Source organism: Anser anser, assembly GCF_964211835.1.
Source record: "Anser anser genome assembly, chromosome: 3".
Taxonomy (NCBI): Eukaryota; Metazoa; Chordata; class Aves; order Anseriformes; family Anatidae; genus Anser; species Anser anser.
In genome coordinates, this window is record NC_139722.1 from 34035419 (window position 1) to 34056128 (window position 20710).

At 37.6% G+C, this 20710-nt stretch overlaps 1 protein-coding gene across 8 annotated transcripts in view; it reads left to right on the top strand.

Moving 5' to 3' along the window:
- Positions 1 to 20710, top strand: part of MYO6 (myosin VI) — a 106385-nt gene that overhangs the window by 48506 nt on the left and 37169 nt on the right. For all 8 annotated transcript variants that reach the window (XM_083829928.1, XM_083829924.1, XM_083829926.1 and 5 more), the window contains exons 10-15: positions 5583 to 5663; positions 8233 to 8413; positions 11146 to 11290; positions 18237 to 18394; positions 18726 to 18817; positions 19267 to 19339. In XM_083829928.1, the coding sequence (XP_083686054.1) occupies positions 5583 to 5663; positions 8233 to 8413; positions 11146 to 11290; positions 18237 to 18394; positions 18726 to 18817; positions 19267 to 19339 (730 nt within the window). The remainder of the gene's footprint in view (positions 1 to 5582; positions 5664 to 8232; positions 8414 to 11145; positions 11291 to 18236; positions 18395 to 18725; positions 18818 to 19266; positions 19340 to 20710) is intronic.

Consider the following 20710-nt stretch of genomic DNA (forward strand, 5'->3'; position numbering starts at 1 on the left):
GCCATATTATCTTTATTGGAAGATTTCCTGTACTTGCCCTCTGTGTTTTTAAAATTAAAGAATCTTTGCTTTTTCCAAAAATATACTGTTGCATACCCAGCTGCTAGTAATTTTGTTATGGTCTCTTCTTGATGTGTAAAGTGTAAATTTTTTGACTGTGATCCAACTGTTCTGTGGGTAACCCATTATTAAATCTGAAAAACTGCATTTATTTCTTCCTTTTCTAACTGTGCATTTAGGAGGACCTGGGAATTTTGTCCTGCAATTCTGTCCTTTATTTTTACCTCACACTTCGTACCAGGGATCAAACTGCAGGGACAGGGTGGTTGTGCTTTTCTTTTCTCAGTCTATATGCTTTCACATCACTTCTCTTTCCTACGCTGTTGCATCTTGTTCCTGTCTTTCTCTACTGTCTAGATTTGTCATTAGTACTTCTCCAATTTGGAGTTTCTCTCATTCCTCTCTTCATCTGACAGGAGTCTCTGTCGTTCTTGGTCACTCCAGGTTACATGATGAGACTTGACACTCCCTTCGGCTGAAAGCTTACACTTTTATCTCCATTTGACCTGAAGCCCATGCTCAATGTTTCCTGCCAGGATCACTACTTCTGTTCATTAAGCATGCTTCTGTTTCTTAAGTTTTATATCTGCTAATTTATTCTTTCCCTAGAACTACTTATTTTTTTCCTGAGTTTTGGCTTCTTTCAACAACCTGTTACTGGTCCAGTCACTCAAGCCATGGAGTAGCCAATAAAATATAAATACAGTCAGTGTTGAATGTAATACTTTTGACCATACCTAAATGAAAATGAACTCAAAATAAACTGGGAGGAAATAAGATGTGAATTATTGTACATCTTTAAAAATGTTAGCTTAATGTTCAGTGGCAGGGAAAAAGCAGAGTAGGATTTTAGGAGTTACTAGGAAAGTAAATGAGAGTGAAATGGTGTGTTATACGATTATATTTGTAAATAGGGTGCAGAGTTTTATCATCTCAGCTCAAAAAGGAATAGTAAAATCCTGGGGTGAAATGCAGGTCACGGCTAAAGATAAAGGATTGGTAGTATGGACCTTTTAATTCAGTCCAGTGTGGCTCTTCTTACGACTTCTGATTTGTTTACTGCCTTCCCTTCTTCTCCTCATGCTTTATTTCTGACATTTTTTCCCTTTTGTGAGATCATGTGGTTTTGCCTGATAACCCTGATTGTGTGTTATGTTTCCAGTAGAAATCCCACAAGCAGGCTGGCTTTCTGTGCTACCATTAAGCTTTTGCATTCTTTTCCTCCCATCTTTCCACTAAACAGTTTTACTACTGCAATTTAACTTTTAACTTTTTTTTGCTGCTTTCCTTCTTTCTCCTCCATTTCCCTTGCTTCAGATTTCACTGAATAGTTTTCAAAAACAATTGACAAATGATGCAATTTCCTATCGCTTTCTTGTCCTTCTTGTCAGTCAAAATCTTTTCTTTACTTTGTTTTCTATATTTGTGTGAGTTACTCCAACCCTATTTCCCGTATTTTTAAATTGTCACTTAATTCTCAGTGTTCCACACCTCTCATTGCAGTGTTGTGATTTAAATCGGCAGGCAGCTCAGCACCACACAGCTGCTTGCTCTCTCTCCCCAGAGATGGGGGAAAGAACTGGGGAGGTAAAAGTGCAAGAACTCATGGGCTGAGATAGTTTACTAGGCAAAGCAAAAGCTGCACGTGCAAGCAAAGCAAGGAATCCATTTGCTACCTCCCATCGGCAGGCAGGAGTTCAGCCACTTCCAGCACATCGGGGCTCATCATGGGTGGTGGTTCCTTGGGAAGACAAATGCCATCACTCCCAGTGGTCCCCCCTTCTTCCTTCTTTACCCCAGTTTCATTGCTGAGCACGACACCTCCTGGTGCAGGCCATCCCTTTGGCCAGCCTGGGCCAGCTGCCCTGGCTGTGTCCCCTCCCAGCTCCTGGTGCACCCCCAGCTCCTCGCTGGCAGGGCAGCACAAGGAGAGGAAAGTCCTTGGCTCTTTGTAGGCACTGCTCTGCAACAACTAAAACATCGGTGTGTTATCACCACTATTTTCATCACAAGTTCAAAACATAGCATCATACAAACATCTACAAAGAAAATTATCTCTATCCCAGCCCAAACCATGGCATGCAGTCATTTTTTTTTTCTTGCTGAAGTAATACGGTTGTACTTGCTGAACTAATACGGTTGTACAACTTTTTTCTCATTGTTTTCCTGATTGTTCTTTTCCTTTCCTATTAAAGCAGGCTTCTGTTTTCCCACTTGGGGTCCTTCTAAGCCTTCTCTCATTTTAGACTGTCATCACCAATTTTACTAGTAAGGTGAAGACTTCAGTCACTCATTCCTGCACTTTTCTTATTCATACATAATTTACATATCTATGTATATTAAAAGGATATATATATATCCTTTTGAGAAACACACTTGAGCTGTAAGTATCTACAAACATCATTTTGTGCTTTGTTGACTTGTGTTGATAAGAAAAACATTGGCAAATCAAATCCTACTGGTAGATACTTCGTTAGTTGTTTGCTGGAGTTCTGTCATTTGTCTCCATCTCTCCATTGTCTCTTGCTTTATGCTTGGCTTGGAATCTCGGTGATGCAGAACTCTGGGCATTTCTAAAGCACACAGAGCAAATTGCTGCCTAGGGCTTGTAAGGGTTTTGTAACGCAAACCTGGAAAGCTTGTGGAATTACAGACATAAATTAACTGACTGTCATCTGTGTAGACTTCCTTTTTCTTAAGTGAGGCGAGGAGCACTGCTAACAAAGCATTATGCTACCGTGTTAAGTGTTTTTGTTGGTGTTTTTCTACTACTTCATTTTCTCAATAAAACTTGTTGCACTGTGCTTATCTGTTACTTTACCCTATATCTTTCACACTCACTTTCATCAGAATTTAGTACAGTCTTAGAAGCCTTAAAGATACAACATTCCTACTACTTTTGTACAAAGCAGTAGTTATCAAGGTGAGACCTATGTTAGCTGTGGGCACGGCAGCTGCACACCAGTCACTAAACAGGTTGCTGCTGCCTTTTCAGCCGGCCAGGTCTGTGCCTGCATGCTGATGAGCTTGGGTGCAGAGCTGCAGTTCTGTACAGTACACATCATGCAATTCTCTTGTGGTATCCAGATGTCTTGCTCCCTAAAAGCCAAAGCTTTCTTCTTTACTGTCCAACTATTACACGCATTATTCTTTTGTATGTTTTAAATCTAAAATCTCGAGCAGATTCTCAAAGATGTATTTTTATTGCATAGTCACTGCTCCATTAAAAATTATTTCTTGCAGCTCCCAGATTGTTAATTCTGTAACTGGATACGTCATGTGCTCACTCTCGGGAATTTTTTTTCATCGAAGCTCTGCTCATGAGGGTACATACAATTGTGGATGTCAAAATTATAACCTGCTTAAAATCAGGCTAGTGCAGTGCAGTACTGAACAACACGAGTGCCTGCACAGAAGGCACTCACTGTGCCTGTTGCATTTACAAAGAGCTTACAGTGACACCTGCCTTGTCACACTATCATATCATTTTTGGACTTCTGCTGTAAGGATTATTTTTTCTGTGCTCTTCACTCATTTGCTGCTTCAGGTTTTTGTCATAAAATATGGCTCTAAGTAATAATGCTTGTTTCACCTTTTTACCACATTATTTCTTGAGTATGTATCTGTCTTGTGTTAATTACTGAGGAAATACAATCTATCAGGCTTCTAACCATAGATGGAGATATTGTGCTAACTAGCATTTGGTGTTTGATCAATGTGTAGATGTCAATGTTAATCTTTTGGAGGCCTGTCAAGAAAAACTTTCAGGAAAAGATTTTATTCTCAAATAAGTTGTTCAGAAAAATCCATCCCTAGGGATGCAGTTTTACATTTGTTCTATTTTGCCACTTCCCTTGTGGCTTTTAGCTTATCAAGTCCAAGTCCAAGTTAGAGACAGCGTGGGCCTTAAGACTCGTGTGTTTTGCTCAATGCCTGGTTTCTCTTAACTCTATTAACTTGAAAATAGGACCATCTCAGATCTAAGACGGTTCTCATTTTTCACAGAAGTGAAACGACATTAAAAAGCAAAGGATAACAAAGCTCTCTTCTTCTGCCAGTTCCCCTGCCTGACCTTGACTTAAGCGATCCCTTGTAATCTCCTCCCTGTGCGTTTGGCTGTCTCGGTGTTGGCCATGCTTGCTCTGGGCACGTGAACCTAGACAACTGCATTGGCTTCACCTGCCTGAACTGTCTGAATTTCAGCAGTGACAAAGGGGGCTACCTCTCCCTTAGTTTGCCCTTTCCCTGCAGTTCCCTTAGGGAAGTGTGAATTTACGAGGCAAAAAGACTATAAGGAGTTGCAGGTTCCTCTTCTCGACTCTCCTCTGAACACAGCCACACAAGAACATGAAGCCCTGGTTGCTCATATTTTGGGTTCCCCTGCAGGACTTTTCAGAGATTCAGAGTCATTAGGTAATCCTCTGCTGAGCCTTGTTGGTCCAGGTGGCTTTGACTGCACCACATGGCTTTGAAGGTAAACTTGCACAGTAAATCTGCACCTGGACTATAGCTGATGGATATGAGAAGCTGAATTTTTTCACATCTTGATTTCCAAAAGAGAATTCAGGTTGCCTTATGTTTTGATATATTTTTTTTAAATTGTGTATATAAATTTTAATCAAAGTGTAGAATTAACTGCATGTGTCTAGCTGCAAAATTCTTTGTATATGGGCAGACCAAGAAATCAGTTCAGTTTCTTTAGACAAAGAGCTCTCACCATGATTTTGGACAGAGTTCTTATTTTCAGCTGAAGAAAACAGAAAAGAGAAGTTGATGTGATGATCCTATTTTACTGGAGGTGTCAGTCATCATCTGAATGCTTGATCTGTCCCCTTTACTATACAATTTGAGATGAATATCAAAAGCCAGGTTCCGAATTAGGCTTCTGCTTGTACCAGGTTATAAGCTTTTAAGACTGTTCAAGGTTTTTATTATGCTATGTCTCTGATTGCTTATAGAAATATATCACTGGTGAGGAAAAAAACAACCATACAAGTACATTATAGATAGTACCACAATTTCTTTGATCCTATCTCTCTCACCACCTCACAACACTGTCTAAGGCTTCTATATTGCAGAAAACATAAATGTTATTCTGAATTTTATCTGATGTTATGTACAGCTTGGTGGGGTAAAATTTGGTATTACAAATTGGCCATAAAATGTATTTTCTTGATTCCTGATTTTAGTTGTCTTTTATGTAATGTAGTAAGTTTAGTAGAGTTAAACAAAGAAAAGATGGTGAGACTTAACAAAATGAATATCCCATTTTGTCAAAAACTACTTCAATTGTCAAAATTGAAAAGCTTTCAATAGAAGTTTGTTACAGTTGCACTTCTCTGTTTTTTTTTTAAATATTATGAAAAAATATAAAAACTTTTTCAAGGAATGAATTCTGAATACCTGTAGTATTGTTATTATGTTATAGAAACAAGCTATGTAAAGTGAGCATTAAATAATAGCGTAAGTTTCTCTCACTTCTGCCTTTTAAGTGTGCATTTTTTCTGTTTTTATTGTTGCAGTATTTAAATCGGGGCTGTACCAGGTACTTTGCTAACAAAGAAACAGACAAGCAGATTTTGCAAAATCGCAAGAGTCCTGAGGTATGTTTTGTATCTTCAGTTAGTTTGTATTAACTAATGCAGAGAGCATTGAAAATGATTACAGTTTTGCAATGTGGAATGAAATGTTCATTTTACACATCTTTATAGGTCTAAATAGTTACTGGTAAGGGTTTTGGAATTCAGTCCTAAAAATATATTTTGATGTGCATCTTAAAATTCCAAGTGGAACACTATATAAAATTGTTTCCTTTTCATTCTTGTAACACTTAATGATTCAGAATGTCTTCTGTGGAAAACAAAAAAAATCAAGACTTTTTGTCATTTTCTTTTTAAATTTTAATAGTGTTAGGAATACGTCAGAAGCAGTAGTTTTCTTCCAAAGCTGTTTTGACTGTCTGGATTTTTGAAGTGATGTTCCAAACTGTTTTCTAAAATATTAGCACAACTTTACTTCCAGAACAAGTAAATCTCCCTTCCTCTGACTTACACCAGAAAGTGGCATTTCCTGGAGGCAAGTGGAACTTCAGAACATTTTTTTCCTCTTGTTCCATCTCCTGTTACATTTTTTTAATAAAGCATTATCAGAATTTATATCCTTAAGCCTTTGAGCTTGTTTGCCTGAGGACACTTCAAGAAATTAATATGAATTGATAGTATATCTGTATTGGAAGTTGTTTAAACACTTCATTATAATTCCACTCTAATCTCTAATAGAATTTTCATCTATTCATACCTAAAGGAAGAATTTTTCATTTGTATAGCTGGAAGATCTCTCTTTGCTTAAAGAAGCCCATACTTACGATTCAATAGCATGGCAAGTTACATGAGGAATAATATTAAGACAAGTTGACTCAAGAGCTTCTCTCCCCCAATGATGATCTTTTACTTTAGAGAACTTGGGTTTGGGATTGTACGTAGCTTGTGCGTAGTTGTGAAGGACAGTAGAGATGCTTCCTGTGCTCAGGTCAGCATTGGAAAGTCCACTCCCAGGTTTCTGATGTTTATAATGTTGTAATATGGAGCCCATAATGCCAGTTTCCTTGTCTTGAATGTAAGTTCTTTTCTGTAATCAGGGATGATAGAGAGAGAGATATGGAAGTATTGATTTGATAATACTGTAAGGCAGAAGGCTGTTAGATACTTAACTCTTCAAGTGTATAGGCTAAGAGATATTTGGGAGATTTTGCCTCAGTTTGCCTAATTTGCCTTAAATGAAGATGTGTAGTGAAGTTGGCCATTTATGTAGGCATAAAGTATCAGCATTCACTTATTCTTGCTACTCAAAGATGTGGTCACTGATGTGATTTACAATCTGGTGTTCTGTCATAAAATATGTCTCTAAAGGACTTAATTTGGCAGAAATGTTTCTCTAAAACTACAGCATGCTGAAAGAGTAATTCTGAAAATGTGTTGGACATTAAATAGTGGAACATATGCCATAATATATTTATATTGCAGCCATGTCAATTTGAAGGAGCAATAGAGGTTCAAATTTCAATGAAGTAAAAATCTAATCTAGTCACTTAAACAGGAAATACATTGTTCAGTTCAAATACATTGTTCATTTTTTAAAATCAGGTATTAATATTTGCTCTGTCATTATAATGAAAATATTGATTGTTTATTTTAATAAAAATAGCTGGAATAGTCAATTAATACTTAAATTATTTTTGTGTTTTCCTTATCAGGAAGATGAGGTGATCATTTTACATAATTAAAACATGTAGTTTAATTTTATTGATGTGTTTAAATGTTGTGTGAAGTGAATTTTTCAGATGCATGTGGTGTTTTGTTTTGATAGAATTGTTAGCTTATTTGATGTTAATGAGGCTTCTACTTAAATGAGTAATTCTTAGTTGAAAACATTTTAAAGTAATTGTAAAAGCCTGAATCAATCTATGCATGTTCAGTTAGTCTTTTGATTGCATGCAGATGTTTCACTACTATTTATAACAGTTATTAAAATGACTTTTGATGTATTTAAAATAGGAAATTCTGTCAGCAAAATGTTAAATTGATATATTGTAATCTAGCTGCTATTCTTTTAGCCAGTAGAATATTGGCAAACAATTTTACTGTTTCTTTGTCACCAGCAAATGTTAACAAGCATATTCCTTTATGTAAGTCTGTGTGGATACTCATAGGGAATATGCTTCCAATTCTAATTTGTCCTGTACTCCTTTCCCATGGCCTGTCAAAGCCATTCTGTTATCCTATTACAAGGACCCCAGTGGTCTTTCAATTGCTGGAGGCTAGAAATACTCCTTGGTATATGTATCTCTAAAGCTTCTTTAGCCAAACTTTTCCCTTTCCATTGTTGACCATCCTGTGCTCTCCTGTCCTAAGCTGTCAAACTCTCCAAGTTCTGCTTTCTGAAAGTAGGTTGCAGTTTTAAGGGTCATGCTCCGAAGTATAAACAAAACAAATCAGGATTCTTCCAAAGCCTGTATTATATGAAAAGCTCTATCTCTTTCTACTTAGTTTGAGTTTTGCATGCTTTTTATACTTTTTGTTATGGTATTCTTGCCTGGAAATAATTGTTTACATTTATTTTTAAAATAAATCACTGATCTTTTCGTTGTTGTTTTTTCATCTTGTTGTTTTATAGTATCTTAAGGCAGGTTCCTTGAAGGACCCACTCTTAGATGATCATGGAGATTTCAACAGAATGTGCACAGCAATGAAGAAGATTGGACTGGATGATGCAGAAAAACTTGATCTTTTTAGAGTAGTGGCTGGTGTCCTTCACCTTGGAAATATTGATTTTGAGGAAGCTGGGAGCACTTCAGGTTAGAAGAAACAAATTGATTTCTGTAAAAAATACTGAAAATGTCTCTTGATTATTACTTTTCATGTGAATTACTGCTTTAGAACACTCCCTTATATTGAAGGGTAATTCAGCCTTTAATCGCCCCATTTTGCAGTCAAGTTTACTTACTTGTTTTAAAGTTGTAATTTATATGCTCTGAAAGCAAAAAGACTCTCACTGAAATTGTTCGAGAAATTGTTAATGTGAATTTAAATATAAAGAGACATCTTGTTTCTCAAAACTACTTGAATTTTAGTAACAACAAAAAAATCGAACTTCTTGCTAATGTCATGAAAACGTCTTGAAATTAGAAACTCCATCTGTAGTGAAAGGCGGTATGTTCTTTGGCTTCCCAAAATGTCACATTAAGTATTTTCAAGAGATGAAGAAAAATTGCAGTAAGTTTTTTGGTACATGTAAACTTAATGATTTTAAGATGTTAGCTCACAAGAGGAGTTGGTATGAGTGTAGCTGGTACTTACTAGCAGAATGCACGGGAAGGCTGGTGAAGGGGAATCAGCATTTTGGGAATAATTGTTTTTGCCTTACTACTAAAATCAGCCTTTGTAAGTTGAGGAGTGTTGTCCATAGATTACTAAAGAATTAAGAAACTCCTGGTCTGGACTTACTACAAAGATGACTATGGGAGAAAAAATAGTCATTCAGATCTTCATCTGTCATTGCAAGATAAAATGAGATCAGTTCCTCTTAGTCTTACTTCATGCACATATAGCTGTTGCCAAACCTGGTAAAATTTTTTAAAAGGGCGTATCAAAGAACATTTTAAAAGGTGTTTTGAATGAAGAATTAAATGAATATTAGCCTCTTAGATTCAGTGGCTCCTCATCCAAGCACAGAATCACCACAGAAACCTTCAGGTGGGAAGGGTTGTCAGGAGGTCTCTTGTCCAACATTTCCTGGTCAAGGCAGGGCCAACACTGAATTCAAACCAAATAGTTTAGGGTTGTTCATAGGGATGGGAAAAACTTCAAAGAGAAGACTCTACAACTTCTCTGGGAAACTTGTTCCACTGCCTAATTATTGTCACAGTGAAGCTGTCATATCAGAACCTCCCCAGTTTCAATTTTTGATCTTGCCATCTTCATGAGGATGACTGAAAATAAGAGGACAATGAGGGTAGAGAAGGTTAGTGGTTTCATGGCTTGGTAGTAAGCTGGCAGAGAGCTTCTGTACTTAGGCCTTCAGTGAGGTGAGAGTTTGGGGTTGACAAAGATAAAGACAAGGTGGACATAGTGAAAAAGATGTAAATGTGAGTGGAGAAGGAATTTTAGGAGGCCAGCAAACAAGGAGAAGGGGAACTACAAGTGGTATGGAAAGTCAGAGGTTAGAGAAGGGAAGCAGACACCCTTTTTAACACCAGAACAGTTATTTACCTTGTTGAAATTCCAACCCATATTTCCTGGAGTCAAGTCTTACATTTTTAAATGGTCATTGCAAATTCATGCATTATTCTGCACTCACCTTGTAAGTGTGCACCCAGGGTGTTCATTCAAACTGCTCCAGGAAGTACACTTCTGTACCAGACACCCTTTAAAGTTTTGTTGCTGCTTCAAATATCCAGGAAACACGAAACAAGAGCAGACTGCAATAAGTTTGATGGTGTTTTCAGAGCTTCCAAAATCAATCCACATAAGTCTTCTGAGCACTCCTCCTCACTTCTTTCATTTGGCGTCAGCGCAGAGTTAAGGAACTCAAGCAATGTTTGACTAGCAGGACCAAGTGCACCTTCCACCTCTTTATCTAGGAAATTGTTCATCTCATATGTGTAACAGTTGGGAGGCAGCTGTGCCAGGCACTTCTGTGCATAGCAGGGAAGTCTGGAGGATTACAGGAACATCGGCATCCGGCAGCTTGCATCGCTGCAGTTAGTTACTAGGTGTTAGCAATGTTTTTTGCTACTTCTGTATTTTGGGATGGTTCTTCCATTCAAAAGCAGGTTAGCTTGTGAACAATGTATGCGTAGAACAATGTTCTAAAAATACAGATTTTTTGAGGCATAGCTTTTTTTTTTTTTTTGAGAATTAAGTCTTTATCACAGCTGTAGTCATATTTAGTCATTTCTTTAGTCACATCTTTAATCTGTGAATACATTTCTAGATGCTAACTTCCATTCTTCTGAAGCTGCTGTGCCAAGATTATTGCAGTTCATTATTTCCTAGGATTTTACATAAAAATTGCAAACCCGCAGCTGTTTCATTAACATTAGGAAGTACGCCTTAAAGCAGATTGTTTTGGTATGCCTATGAAATGGGACCATTTAAAGGCAAAACCTATCAATTATAGGTTAGTTGGCATTCTTTGTGGAAATGTGGGAACTTTTGAGTGATATGGAGTCAGAATTTCAAGATCTATATAAAAAAAAAAAAAAAGGAAAGGATTTAAAAGTGATTAGGAATACACCGCAGAGTGGCAAAACCTTCCTTGTGGTGCCGTGTATTTCAACATCGTCAAAAAAATAGAAAATCGGGTAACATCCTTCAGTCACCTCACGCTTCTGACCAAACACTGAAAACGCTTTAAAAACGCGTGCGACACGCTGAGGGGGGCGGCGGGGCAGGGGCTGAGGGGGCTGAAGGGCGGCGGTTACGGCGGTTGGGCGGCGGTTATGGCGGTTGGGCGGCGGTTACGGCGGTTGGGCGGCGGTTACGGCGGTTGGGCGGCGCGGTAACGGCTGTGGCGGTTGCTCGGCAGGGGGCTGCACGCTGAAGGCGCGGAGCCAGACGGCGCTGGAGTGCTGCGCGGCGCTGCTGGGGCTGGACGAGGACGACCTGCGCGGCAGCCTGACCACGCGCGTCATGCTCACCACGGCGGGGGGCGCCAAAGGCACGGTCATCAAGTGAGTGAGCCCCCGCCGCGCCTCAGCGCCGCAGTAAAAGGCAGTCAGCCTGTTAAATACCTAATCTACACAGAAAGCGATCTACATTACCAGATTTAACAAATACACCGTTTTGAGGGGTGTTTTACAAAAGCATTTCTGAAGATACTTGGGCGCATCTCTTGTAATGGGGGCTTCACAGCGGTCCCATGAGTGTGATGTGCTCCTGTGGTATTTAGGTCTGAGATGCTCTAATTGGGGGTAGGAGAGAGCCCCCATCATGCACCTACCTGTGTCCACCCTTCTTAAGTGTCAGGGTGATTGTTTTCCCTGTGTGTCACATCGAAGTCTGCTGAAATCGAGTTCCAGCTTAAAAAAAATAATGAACAGCAATCCAGAAATGTGCTGCTGCTTGCTGTCGGTGAACAAGTGTTTAACCTTAACTGTGAAGTTAATGTAGTTTCACAGAAACATATAAAATAATGGAACAAGATAAGACTTGGTTGGTTTTTTTTTATAGCTAGACAGAATGAACCACTATTGAAGTAAATAGCAGCCTTAAAAAAAAAAAAAAAAGAGTAATTGTCCCTTTTTTAAATTAGCTTACATTTCAACAAGAAGCTATTATCAATGTAACTTCCTAGGTGATTTTTTTCTATCTGCACGTGGAGAACAAATAATCACAAAGAATGTGTTTAGACATGGGTAGTGATGATAACGTTTCAATACCATGACGATTACGACTTTTCTGAAACTGATCTTCATGAAAACTGTCAATTTCACTACAGTTTCCATTTGCTTATGAAAAAACTCTGCTTGCACCACAGATTTTCTGTTAGTCTAATCCATCTTGATAGGGATGCTGGATGCTAGCTAAACTGCACACAACTGAATTGTATGTTTTAAAGTTTGGTTTTCTAACACTGTCTACTTGATATATGTTGTATTTTTTTCTGCAGTTGAGGAAAACTTATCAAACTAAATTTGGGCTAAACAGTTTTGAGCAAATTAAAAGCTCTGTGTTTAGTTGAATGCATTGATTTTTTAATTAGGAAACTAATTACCATCCACTCACAGGAAGAATGCACAGGAGCTTCATATTGATTGTAGGGAAACAATCAGATTGTTTTGGGTTTACTGAATCAGAAATGTAGCTTAGTGCATGTTTTACCGGAAAGTTTAATATATGAAAGCCATCATTAATTAACTGTATTAATGTGGCTTATGTAAGTTCCTTGCATATTTTATCTCTTGAAATTTCCTCCTGTTATTTAAACAGATACTTCATGCTATAAAACAGAAATTGTTGTTAACAGTTCATAAGCTTGTGGACTTGTAAACTGGTTACATCAGTTACAGCTGACTGATGTAACCTTGGTATATACCGTCAGTGGGTCCAGTAAAAGTGACGAGTGTGAGTTAATACACCTAGGTTATGTCAAATTTATGAGGGGGAAAATTGGTCTTTGAGCACTTGAGAGCGTTGGCTGTTTCAGTCCTCAAAGGGTAGAATAGATTTGGAGTAATGAAGGTTTCCAGTGGTCAAGAGCTGTGCAAGAGAAGTAATCTTCATCATAAATTATAAGAAAACAGGGGTGGTGGGAATACTGTTCAGTGCCCACTGCCTGATCTCCAGGGTGCAACTGATCTTCCTGGCTGCGTTTGGGCACAGTAAACCATTGGTGACAACCTTCACTGTTTGGATGTCATGTCTTCTAGGGGAACACAGCAGCTCTTCTGAAGTAATTCATATTCAGGAAGAGTCTTAAGTTTAGCATGGGTACAGGCTGTTCTGGTAAATACATTACTGAATAGCTGATCATGAGGTTTATTTCTAGATAGAGGAAAAAAATAGATTTTTTTTTGGTGGTTTGCCTTTTTCTATACTTGGAAAGAAGAGACGTGCAAGAGTTAAAACTTAATAGTGATTACCACTGAAAAAGTTGCAGTTGCAAATGATAAGCAAAACAGCAAGGTCTTTGATACGTTAATCCGGCAGAAACTTTGTCAGTATAATGGATGAAGTTAGAGCAGACAACTATATATCCTACAGGACAGATGGAACTCACATTAACACATGGTGGAATGAGATTTACAGGTTTTGAAAGTGTGTAACTTTTTTGTTTTTTACTTAATTCAGCTTGTGATCCACTGTAACTGCTGATGCATTTACATTTTTGATTTCTCCTAAGTATATTACCGCACTTTTTTTTTTTTTTAACCAAAATCTGCCTTGTGGATTTTTAGATCATGTCTTCAGTTTGTAAAAATAGTTTATGTTAATCGTGTTTCTGAGATTTCCTGCTTTTGTTCTTAGTTCAGTATTGTCAGACTGTTTTTATGAACATACTCATGATTTCTCCGTCCGGATTAGTGAAAGTGTTAACTAGAAGCAGAAGGGTTTTGAACAAAACACGTCCGTGTCAGATTCAGCTGGCACCCAGCTGGAAGTGCTCTCTGTGAACTATTGACTCAGTCTCTGAGAATAGATTGGTTTTGGCTTTTGTATGCGTAACATGGAGATAAACTGTGTCTGTATAGTTTTCTTTTGAGAATGTTTGGTGAGACGTATCAAGTCCTAAAACAAAGGCACATGGATGGTGCTTCCCTTTCACCACTTCTCAAGTGACCCTGTCAAGCAAGGTTTCTCAACAAGTCATCTCAAACTGATTCTTGGCTTTTTATTATCTGGTTGCATCTGAGATGATTACACATGGTTCTGACCTGCTCTGTTACATATTCATATGTATAATTTTTGCTACAGCTTCAAGTTCACCTTGGAATATGACTGTAAAGATTTTCTCTTCAGCGTATTTATCTTGATAGTCTGCAAACACAAGTAGCTGTGTTTTTGTGTCAGCAGATCTTACTTTTCCCCAGCGTTTTATTTTGTGGGTGGCAGTAAAGGATTCAGAGGACTGCCTACACCATCTCAAAGGATAAATGCATTAAGCTTCTTTCTCTAGCCTTTTCTGAACTTGTGCAGCTAAAAGCAAACATATGCTAATAAATGCACAATCGTGTCTTCTTCCCATGTGGCTTACTGCATGCACAAGGAAAGTGGATTGGACTGTTAGTTAGTTATTAAATAGCCACCAGGTTTTGCTATGGCAGGGTGGTTTAGAAACAATCTGATTGCTATTAATATTAGAGTTTTGACAAGTACATTGTTTTGTTTTGTTCCGTCACCCCAAAGAGCTACTCCTTTCTTTCTTTCTTAGGGACTTTTTGTGTGGAAGCAGATCATGTGAGTTCTAGTAGGTCACAATGAATAAATAGCTCAGCTGAAATCGCTGTGCTCAGAGTATAACAAAGGCTTTGTTCAGCTGGGGACAGTGGAGCCAACAAGGAACAGTAGGAGAGTGATGCTAAATGCTATCTCCGGGGATTTTATTAAATACTAATGTGCAGTGGCCTGCCAGGGAGACTTGACAGCTGCGCTACATTTCTGTGTCCTTTTTAGTCTCCCTCAAAAAACATAATAATCACCTTGTTGGCTGATGTCTTTGCCATGATGTAAAGTGTGTTTACAGAGAGAAATAATGTGTTTGTATTCAAAGTCCAGTACACCTCTTAAACTGTAAATGCACTGTGCTAGCTTCACGCTTTCGAAACACGGAGGCTTTCCGACAGATCTCCATCATCACGAAGTGGATCATTTTACATTGTGAAACATTGAACCGACATCATCTCAAGTCGTCTTCCTACTTTTGAAGTAGCACGTTTTCTACCAAAATGCATTTTTAGTGATAGTACTGAAGTATTTTTTTAGTTAAGTAAACCTTTCATTAGGTAGGGTTATTTCATCCAGGCCATTTTAGCTGTGAAGCAGTAATCAGACTGAAGGAAAGTGGCCTTTGGATATCATTTCACCTGCTCTCTCTCCCCTAACTGTTGACAACTATGGGCAAATTACAGATATTTAATTGTAATTTATGTAGTCTGGGTAAGTAAACTGAATGATGTTAAATATTGGAAAATGTTTGAGGATTGTGTGGAATTTTCCCAGGCCATGAGAGAGCTTTCCCGTAGGCCTCAGACTCTGTGAATCCCTGGGAACTGTACTGAAGAAATTAGTATGAAGACCAAGCAAGGCTTTCTTTGTTACCGCCTTACCAATGGCTAGAAAATTGAAATTCTTCCCTCTTCTTTACGAATAGCTGGTGGATAGAAGAGAGGGGGAGAAGGTGAAATGGAGGAAGGAATTTTTTTTTTTTTCTCCTCAGACAAGAAACAGGAGAAGAGAGACCCGGTGAGCAGAGCAGGGGAAAGGAAGATCACAGGAAGGAAAGCCCATGAGAAGGAAGCCACTCATTCTGAGAGGCAGTTCTGTAGCAGCGCTCTTCTGTATCTACTGAGTCAGTGAAACTGCAGCATTGTTTTGTGGTTCTGTGCTTTTTCAGCTGTGCAAAAAGCATTGCTGGGTTACATTTTCTTCCCACAAGTTTCTGCTGCATCCTGTGATAATTTAAAATAGGGCTTTGTGCGGTCCCTGGAATTCTTCTTAGTGATGGTAGAATTTGATAGTTTTAAAGAATAGGGTCATTTTAGTAAGTACATGCTCTAGGAGTATTGTTCCATTTGTCATGTTGTTTAATGTACTTTAAAGAAATGAAAGCATAAATGATTTTAGTGTATTCTATTATGCAATAGGCCTGTGGCTGACACGTGGGCATTAGCATTCTGATCTCTTAAACGTATCAGAATGGAATGTAAACGTATCTTCCTGCTATTTATAAGATAAGATTTCTGTCAGTACTTGTTACCCTAAGATAAGTCAGGAGATCCTTAGTGGAAGCCAAGATTGTGTGTTAAAGCTAATTACTATCTAATGTAATCTAGCTGCAGGTGTCCTTAGTGAACAGAGTCTCTGGTTCCCTGACTTATCAGTCACAATAGAAAGTGATCTCCATCAGTCTCACATTTCTGCATCTGGCGTATCATCTTTGAAAAATACAGAAATAGTAATCATGAGGTAGCTTAGTGCTTGGGCATCCTGGGAAGTCGAGGAAATGATGCAACATGGGTAAGCTGCGTAGTGTTAGTTTTCCTTTTCTGATTTGCCAGTTCTTTGTACTCCTGCGTGAAGAAAGCTGCCTGGAGGGGGCGACAGAGCAGTTCTGCGGCCGTGGCACCTTGAACCTCGTACACCTCGTACATGGGGCTTGCTGAACAGTTCAGATGAGTTATTTCTTAAATGTAGATCTTTGCATATTTGAAAAGTTCCATAGCTGGTTATCCACCACCTTAGCTAAGCAGGCTGACCTTCGATTTAATACTGATTGTTGTTGTAGCTGTAGTCCTCCAAGGGTACGAGGCTAGTTATGGGGAGAAGTGAAATAGGGAGGTACCTGTGGAGAACTGCTTTGTTTATGAAGCCAACTGATAATTTAGAAAAAGTAGAAGTGCTATTGGCATACAGCTGAAGCCATCATCCCATAGTCTTCAAGACAAAGAGGACTGCTGTGATAAAAATCCTGACATTCCTTCTTCTGCTCCTTCCTGCAAATTATATCAGTTATCAAAGGCTCTCTCCCTAAAAATCTCTTCTTTGGGTTTAGTTTAACACTGATACAGCATTGTGCAAAGCCTTTGTGTACCCATAGCTGTTTTGAAATTTTAGGCCTTCTTTCCATGCATGAAATTTTGATACTGTTAGGTCAAGCAGCTGTCAGTACTTCAAACTTTTTTTTTTTTCCTCTTTGTATTCATATTTTATATTGACACGTAAAAATCCTTTGGAATGTTTTTGATCTTTGTCAGTCTGATTCTGTTCTGGTTTGATTCTGTTCACGTTGTTGGGGATCTTACCTTTGAATTATTTGGTAACATGATTAAGATCTAAGTGCAATTTGCAATCATACCATAAAGCCAAAAGTTCATTTTTCATATTTCTCTCATTTATTTCTTAAAAATTTCCATAAAGCTTTTTCCTTCTATGAACTGTCTTATTCTGAAGACTTCTACAAGTACTTCCTGAGCTGCATAGAGTAAAACAGTTTTTATTTTTGGTACGCCTGTCTGTTATTCTGAAACCTATTTAAAAGCAAGTCTTGTAGAATGTATTTATTCAGGAAGTAAGATAGGTAAATGTGCTTTTAAGTGTATGCATTTTAGGCAAGTCACTGTCATACTGACTTCATGGAATAGGTAAATACATATATGTATAGCTAGAGCTATATTTCTGATATTCCCACAGTTCTTTGTCATGCATTTAATAGTCTTTAAACTTGTGACTTTAAAAAAAAAAAAAACAAAAAAAACACAAAAACCCATAAAACTGTAGACAATGATAACTGCTAAATTTCAGTGTAAACGTAAACTTACAATAAATTGTCATAATGTAGAATAAAACTTTATAAAAAGGGATGGAAAGAGATAAACTCTCACTGTTTTTCCAGTGTTTTGAAAAAAATCCTCCTGTTTGGGATTGTGTCAGAGTTTCACCACGAGATCACATGCCCTATCTGTGCATTTTTTTTTTTGTTTTGTTACTGATTAATTTACAGTCCTATAGTTTCAGTTATAGCCTTTATGAAAACATAGGGTCAAAGATGTCAGAGCAAAATTGAACTATAACTTTTATTGTAATAAGCAGCTCATAATAAATAGTTGAAATATTTTTGTTGATAAGAATGTTTCAAATGTCTTTCTCTGGCTATTTTCAATATAGCCTCTAACTATTTAATGATTGAGAAAGAAGTCATCTGCATCTTATTGCTGATGAGGATAGTGAAACATTAGTCTTTCTTTTTACAGATAACATATTTAGTCTAACTTGGGAAGATCATACTTAGTCTAACTTGGCAAGATTGTTTCTTGGCACCTAGGTTTAAAGCCCAGCCTTTTTGTGTCCTGACTTACAAAGACAGGAAAGGTTCTTTTTAAGTTTAGGGCCTAATCTCAGTATTTTCAAGTGAGAAATTCTGAAACGTAAGATCTCTCATTTATTTATTTCTTTTAATAGGGTACCCTTGAAAGTGGAACAAGCAAACAATGCTCGTGATGCCTTGGCTAAAACGGTGTATAGTCATCTCTTTGACCATGTGGTAAACAGGGTAAACCAGTGTTTTCCATTTGAGACTTCTTCTTTCTTCATTGGAGTTCTAGATATAGCTGGTTTTGGTAAGTATTCTTAACAAGTAAAATGTTTTTTCTAGTAATCTGTTATTACCACTGTAATAATACACATGTATGGTTTCATTGTATGGGACCTTGCTTTGGTTTGCTGCCAGATATAGCTGTCTGTTATTTGTCATAGAAATATGATCCGCCACAGCATTTTTCTCTCTTTCTTACATGCAACTTGAAAATCTGTAACAGCTTTTATTTCATTGAAAGAAACAAGTATATATCAAAAAACATTTTTAAATGTTAGCACTATGAAACTTCTCTTATTTATTGTGATGTAAATTGTTGGAATGCTGGTTTATCACAGAAGTTTACTATTTTTCAGAATACTTTGAACACAACAGTTTTGAACAGTTCTGTATTAACTACTGTAATGAAAAACTGCAGCAATTTTTTAATGAAAGAATTTTGAAAGAGGTATGTTATATTATTTGATTTTTTTTTCAGTAAAAAGATACTAAAAGTAATATCATTTTCCATAAGATTTCTCATTATGCTCATATTAAAAAAATGAGTCAACCACAAGTGGTCTTCTTGCTGTGTGACGTGATTGTGCTAGAAAAGAACGTGACTTTTCAAAAAGAAGCATCTTCCTTTCTTCTTCCCTTAAAAAAAAATCAATGAAGAATTCTTACTCTAAATACCATTCATTAAAATGGGGCATCCAAATATTGGGCAATATCTTGTAGATAATGGGAGTATCTAAAAGCATTGACATATCATTAAGGAGGTGAGGTTGGAATATGATAAGCTGTGCAAGGGAATTCTAAAATGTGTGTTCGTTCATGCCCAGTTTCAGTGGGTAAAAAATATGTGGTGAGTCATATTTTTTCTTTTACTATTATTCCTTATTTTTCTTTGTAAAGGAACAAGAACTTTACCAAAAAGAAGGCCTGGGGGTTAATGAAGTGCGCTATGTAGATAATCAGGACTGTATAGGTATGTACTTTTTGAAATGTCAAGCTATTCACTAGCATCTTGGAGAAAAAAGCTTAAACTACTTTAAGCAGTTAGAGGCAAAATATAAGTAGTGCTAATTTCATGTTTTTAATGACTGTTGAAACCTTGTGATTTCTTTCTTTTTTTTTTTTTCTAAATTCTATTTCCAGTTGGTAATGGATCCATTTTGTCCTGCAGTGTGTTATAACTGCAGGTGGTACATCTGAATTTCTTGGCATTTTAATAGAAAACTAATCAGAATGCCTAAATATAACAAGATAAATAAAAAGAAGGGTGTGGGGGTGTCTGAGGGAAAAATTTCCATTATTTTAAACACCCACCCACCCACCCTTTTTGTTTTTTGTGAGCCAATTGGCAAAGAAGCAAAATGAATTATAGGCAATAGGCTGTAGAGATTCCTGTTGCTGTGCTGGTTTGCACAGACTGATAGACCAGGGGCTTACTTGTTTTCTTTACGTTCAACTTGTGTTCTCCAAATTGGTGTATTATGAGCAGAATTTGACCTTGCTTTTGCATTTACAGCAATTTATTTATGGTAACTAGTCACTTAGTTCTGGCTGGATTGAGGATTCATAGTGGCAGAATTCAACATCTGTTGCAAAATGTCTGCTGCTCTGAGTTTCTGTAGCTCTGCTGAAGAAGTTTTCACCTTGTTGGATAGGACTGTGCAGTTGGTAACTCTGACTTAACTAAAGATGATAGCTCTTGTCAATCAGGCGTCTTAGCCATCTTGTGAAAAAGCAATAGAAATGTATCTGAAGGAGGGAATAAAAACATAGCAACAGAAAATGTGATTTCTATGAATGCAAACCATACCTCTTCTAGTGGTTTACTAAAGCATGTGTGTGAGCCTGTTCCCAAAAACGTTATTATCATGTAGAGACCATCATGTTTCTGTAAAAAGTGTTGTTCCCCCTGCCATTCCATTCCTGTTTGTTTTGAAGCATAATCTCAGAATCAAAAAGGGTTCCCTGATGCCTGTTTAAAGAGGTCTCTCTCTGTATAGTGGGAAAATGGGTCAGGTTGTAAAGACTGTAGACAAGTTGTCTTTTACCACCCATGGAAATGGCTTGAGCAGCTTACATAAACATACAAGTAGTAGTCCCTAAGCCATGACCCCTTTTACTGTTCCATGTGACACCCCACCACAGATTTTACACGTTTCTTCATTGTATAAGGTATTCTTAGGTAAGTTAGTAAAATCATGGCCTGATTAAACTAAGCCTTTTTTCTGTTCTTGAGTAGTCAGGAGAAAAAGATTTCCTACTGCCTTTAGAAGTGAGTGAAAAAAATAATGTTGGTTTGTGTAGAAATACGATTTTGCTTAAGGTGTTGGGCCAGGCCAGTGAT